The 5,586-nt window shown below is 53.1% G+C and overlaps 1 protein-coding gene across 1 annotated transcript in view; it reads left to right on the top strand.

Annotated features, from left to right (window-relative positions):
* Positions 1-5,586, top strand: part of RXRA (retinoid X receptor alpha) — a 96,184-nt gene that overhangs the window by 80,117 nt on the left and 10,481 nt on the right. The window contains exon 5 of the mRNA XM_057371532.1: positions 2,401-2,570. Coding sequence (XP_057227515.1) covers positions 2,401-2,570 — 170 coding nt within the window. The remainder of the gene's footprint in view (positions 1-2,400; positions 2,571-5,586) is intronic.

Genomic DNA, 5,586 nt, shown 5'->3' with positions numbered 1-5,586 from the left:
AGGGATGGATGGATGGATGGATGGATGGATGGATGGATGGATGGATGGATGGATGGATGGATGGAGGCAATGACAGTGATTCCACACTGCTCCTGCTGTTGGAGGAGGCTGCCTGTGCTCTGAGCACGGTGCAGCAGAGCAGAGAACGCTCTCCCCGCTCTGGCTGGGTTTATCTTTGGCTCTGGGTGGGAATGTGCCATCTGCTGTGCCCGGGGTGTCCCTGCTGCTGGCAGAGCTGTGCTGGGTGAGCGTRGCTGTGCGTGGGGCTGAGCTGGGATGAGTCAGCTGTCCCCTGACCGGCTCTGCAGGGAGCTGCAGCTCCGATTTTCTGGTGCAGCAGCTCTGAGTTTAGATCAATAGAAATAACTCCTTGAGTGTGTAATCTGTGCCTGTCTGTCTCCTGCATCGTCCCTATCGCTGCATTCTGCCCCATCACAGCCCAGTGTAAGATCCTCTCTCCACAACCCCTGAAGTGTGTCTGACTCTCCATGGCAGGAATGAGGTTGAGATTTGCAGATTGAAGGCTTTGAGTGGCCCCTGCCTGCCCAGAGCTCCCCACAAATCCCAGTGTCCAGCATGAAGATGTGTTTTTGGGGCTGACACCCCGGTGGGGTGACCCCGGTGATCTCAGAGCAAGGAACCGACTTTGCACCTTTATCCTTGAGATTTGCTGTGACTCCTCATCRGCGCTTTGGCATTTAAGTWRTTTTATAAGATCCCATTTGCTGAGRSTTTGCCTTTCTCTCAGGCTTTTCTGTTATTTAGTAGGTGTTTCATCTCCTCTAATGTGCCCAGAGGAATCTTGGTGCATCTGTGCCGTTGAAGAAGAGTTGGCATTAAGCAAAAAATTTCTTTCTGATGATTGAAAAAGCAGGAAAGGGGCTGGGAAGGGTGAAATTRAAGCAGGGTTTTGTGATTGTTTGATAAAGAAGAAGAATCCATGCCAAATGGACAAAAGCCACGACACAAATCTGAGTTTACCTGGCTCTGGCAGTGTTGTGTGGAGCCTCTGCAGCCTGTGAACCTCGAAGCACTTTGCAGAAAGAACCTCTTTGCCTTTTTGCATAGCAGCTTTCCCAGGGAAGAGCCTGAGCCCTGCTGACGTGCAGCAGCACTGAGGGAAGGGAGGGGAAGCTCTGGGAATCAGCCCCAGGAGCTGGGTTAATGGGCTCAGCGGCCAGAGAGGACTTGTTTGGCCTGTGTCTCAGTTTCCTGGGTTTTGTTTTATTTTATTTTCCTGGGGTTTCGTATTGTAGGGTTGTTTTTTTTCGCACTTGGCACGGAGCTGATGGTCTGAAAAGCCTCGTTGTGTTACAGACAGCTCTGGTTTCCYCCCCAAACAATACCTGTGCCCCTGCTGCTCTGCCTGGACATCACATAACCACCTTCAGATGCAGCAGGGAGGGAGTGCTGGGGTTTTTGTCGATAAACAGTGGGGTTTTCACCTTACTGGAGTGCCTCATTCAGTCCTCAGCAAAGAGCTGGGTGAGTTCAGAGAGAGCTGTGTGTCACAGCACTGATGGATCTCCTGCTGTTCTCAAACAGAGCRGGCTAAAATGTGCCCTGGGAATCACTGGTGTGTGGACAAGTGTGGGATTTAGGGGCTGTGACAAGGTGATGGAGACASAGAGAGCTCCCACTGCAGCAGAGCTGGGTCCCAGRTGGAGGGGGAGCCCTGCAGTTTCCMGGGGAGCTCGTTAATAGGAACTTTATCAGCATCTAACGAGTGTTTCTCATCTCTGAGCTGCTCAGACATCACTCAGCATGTGCCAGGCTTCTGGTGAGGGCATTCCCACCCCAAAGGGTTTGGGACAGGTCTCTCCTGTCTGTTTGGGGCTGGCCCCGAGCCAAAGGCAGGAGGGAGGTTTGTACTGAGCTGCTGTCCCACGGGAGCTGCCTCAAAGCTGGCTGAGCTCGGGGTTTGKGCTCTGAACTGACCTGTTTGTCCCTTCTTTAGGATTCCCTGATCCCATCCCTTTCCCTCGCCTGTGGTGACTCCAAGTTTCTCTTCCTTCATGGTGCTGTTCATGGTTTGCCTTTAACCTTTGTGCTTCCAGGACCTGTCCCTGTCCAGGGTCTTTCCCAGCAGATCCCACCCTCCCTCTGGAATTATAAGATCTGTTAACATATCAAATGATTATCCCGAATGTTAAGATGAGTTTTATGACTGTTAAGATGAGTTTTATGACTGTTAAGATGAGTTTTAGGACTGTTAAGATGAGTTTTATGGCTGTGGAGCAGATCTCCCAACCTGGGGCTGCCTTCCCCTAATCACCCATTCCATGGGACCATCCCATCTGACCCCACAGACACCAGAGGGGGTGTGATTGTGATCCTACAGTTCTGGGGGTGCTTTTGGGGTGTCCCAGGCTGACCTTGTCCCTCTCCTGTCCCTTGCAGCTGTGCAGGAGGAGAGGCAGCGGGGCAAGGACCGCAACGAGAACGAGGTGGAGTCCACGAGCAGCGCCAACGAGGACATGCCCGTGGAGAAGATTCTGGAAGCTGAACTCGCYGTGGAGCCAAAGACAGAGACCTACATCGAGGCCAACATGGGCCTGACACCCAGCTCGGTGAGACAGAGCCACCCCGGGAATTTGGGACCAGAGGGGTGGCTGGGGGACATCAGGAGTGGCCATGGGGACAGCAGCGAGCCTGGGGCAGAGAGGGGTGGTCATTTTGGGGGAAAAAAGCAGCTCAGAAATGGAATTTTTGTCTCACTTGTGTACCACCAGCATTGGTGTCTCCGTTCCCACAGCCACAGGGAAGGAGGGGACACTAAGGATTGATTAAAAGGGCTCACAGAGAAGATTTTCTTGTAATGAACAGCCCTCAGTGCTGAAAGGCAGGAAGGCACTCSATGCTCTGAAGAGCTCGGAGTCCAATTGAGGCAATAAACAGACCTGTGTGGCTGAAGTGCACAGAGATAAGAGCTGGAGAGCGAGGGTGTGACTGCTCAGATGCAGAATTTTGCAGCTGCTTGGCTCTGAAGAGAGAAAACCTGGAGGAATTTGCCTGGAAGTTGGTTTTCAAGTTCCTTTCCCAGTTAAAAACTGGCATTTTAACTGGGTCTGCTTGGAGCATCCTGGGCTGATGGAGGGGATCCCTGATCATGGAATGAGGTGCTCTGGAGGTCTCTTTTACCCAATCCCATCTGGGATTTTATGGAGAGTGAGGAGCTGTGGTGAGGGGAAGTGTTTGAGGCCTTTCCTAAGAAGTTCCCTCAGTAAGAATAAACCTCCCTGCAAAGCAGCGTCCTCCTCATGTGAGAGCCAAACCCTCCCTGAAATTCCATTTCTAGGACAGACCCTCTGCAGCCTAGGGAATATTTAGGATGCAGTTCCCACTCCTCAATAGCCCTTTTTCCTATGGGAATAGAGGAATTCTCTGAAAACCAGCAGTTTAGGCTGGAATGGGGAGCATCTCCTGTGTGCCATGCTGTCCCTGGAGGGACACAGAGGTGTCACTGTGCCCACATTTGGGGCTGGCAGARCCAGGAGGGCAGGCTCACACCCTGAAACATCCCTGTGCCATTCCTSTTGAGTGGCTGTGAGGCTGGGCTGTGAGTCCGAGCAAGTTCCAGGACTCTGGGATTCATTTTCTGTTACAATAAAACACTTTATCCCTCTCTTTATGTGAGGCTTGGAGGGTTTGAATCAGAAATCCTTTTTTCATCCCATGAATTCATGAATCCCTTCTTCATCCCATGAACCCATGAATCCCTTCTTCATCCCATGAACCCATGAATCCCTTCTTCATCCCATGAACCCATGAATCCCTTCTTCATCCCTTCCCATGGCTGGAATTAGATCATCTTTTAGGGTCTCTTCCAGCCCAATTCTGAGAGTCTGTAGGAGATCTGGGAGCAGGAGGACTCTAAATGGTTTTTTGGGATGATCTTTTTTGCCTTCACCTGCAAAGGCAGCTTTTCCTGGGATTTCTTAGGTGGTTCTGTGACCTTCAAGGTTTCCTTGGCATGGACAGAGCCAACTCCTCAGTGAAATTTCAGAATCAGGCACMGGGCTCTGTAACCCCCCCGGGATGGGCTCCTGGCCACTGAAAAGCAAAGCCTGTAACTGAGATCTCTTCTCCCTGTTTGGTCTTAGCTGGCCTTTGAACGTCTGGTTTCAAGTCCCCATTTTCTGGAAGATGCTGCTCTTTTCCAGAAGGATCAGGTGGCTTTTCCTCGTGTCCCACCCCGGCACCGTGCCCTTGGTATTTACTGCAGGAGGGGATTGGCTTACCCTGCCCAGGGAGGGTTTTCATTGCTGCCATCCCCCTGCCAGGGCCYTTGGGGACATTTTTAGCTGCTCCTCACTGCTCTGGTGATCAGGAAGTGCCGTGGTGGTTCCAGGAATTGCCATCTGAGGTGGGATTGAAGGCTGGGTCACTCTCTGTGGGCAGAGGTTGGGTACATCCTGTGCTGCACAGGGACAGCCAGGGCACCTGGAGCCACCCTGGTGACCCCTACCCCTGCCCCAAAGCCACCCCTGATGACAGCTTTGGCACAAAYATCTGTTTTACCCCAATTTCCCCTTTTGTGGGGCTCTGCAAGCGTTTGTTGCAGCAGGGGTGGGGTTCTGAACACATGGATGGCTCCATCCCCATCCCGTCAGGATTCCAGGGTTTCCAGCTGGCTGGGAGAACTTCAGGCTGGGGATGTTCAGGTGTCCCTTGTCCCCCTTTGTGCCTCTGAGCATTCCCAGCGCTCCCAGTGTCACACTTCACCCTCCGAAGCTGCTCCACACACGCCGTTTTCGGGTTTTCCAAGAGGAAAATCCCATCGGATCTCCTTCCTATAASAAAATCCCAGTCCCTGCTCACATCTCCTTCCTCAGGGAAGAGCCCCAGCTCCCTGRGAGTGAGACTCCTGTCCCTGCAGCCCTGGGGGAGCTGCTGGAGAGGGGCAGGACAGGGGGGCCCATCCCTGTCCCCSTGCCAGTGCCCRKTGCCAGCYCGTGCCCATCCATCTCTGCACACRACAGGTGTGAGTGYCCCCAGGGCAGGTGCCCTGAGCGTGCCAAATCCTGACTATTTTGAGCCTGGAGAACGGGAAATGTTGGCCACTGAGGCACAGAGCTTGGGTTTGCTGCCAGGGCACTGGGCAGGGGTCCCGGGCACGGTTCTGGGGGTGGCTTGGCAGCTCCTGCTGTGCTGTGCCATGGCCTTGCAGGGGGACAGGGTATGGTGGCACTGGACTCTGCTCTGCCTCTGGCTGCCCACCCCATCCCCCTGCAGCCCAAGGAGAGGCAATCACTCTTTCTCCCATTTGGGAATTGCTCTTTTGAGGCATAGAGGGAAGGTAATTGTGCAGGGGGTATCAGCAGGAGTGGCAATGGGAGGTGGGAAGGGCCCATCCATCCCTGTCCCGAGAGGTAAACCCTATAAACCCTACAGACACACTGGGAACAGCGAGCTCTGCCTTCCTGGGGTTAGACAGGCTCTTCCAGCTCCTAATCAYGAGCCCACTTGAGCTGTGAGCAGTTCCTTTAAACAGGGATTTGGTGTGTTTAGGCTGACTGTCCTCCTCGAGAGCAGATGGTTTTTGTTACTGGATAATATTTCAAAGGAAAGGGGCTTTCTCTTTTT

Source organism: Malurus melanocephalus, unplaced genomic scaffold (genome assembly GCF_030028575.1).
Source record: "Malurus melanocephalus ecotype Western Australia unplaced genomic scaffold, MMel_1.1 scaffold_149, whole genome shotgun sequence".
Lineage (NCBI taxonomy): Eukaryota > Metazoa > Chordata > Aves > Passeriformes > Maluridae > Malurus > Malurus melanocephalus.
Note: the sequence above shows the minus strand (reverse complement) of the source record. Positions and strands in the feature narration are given on the sequence as shown.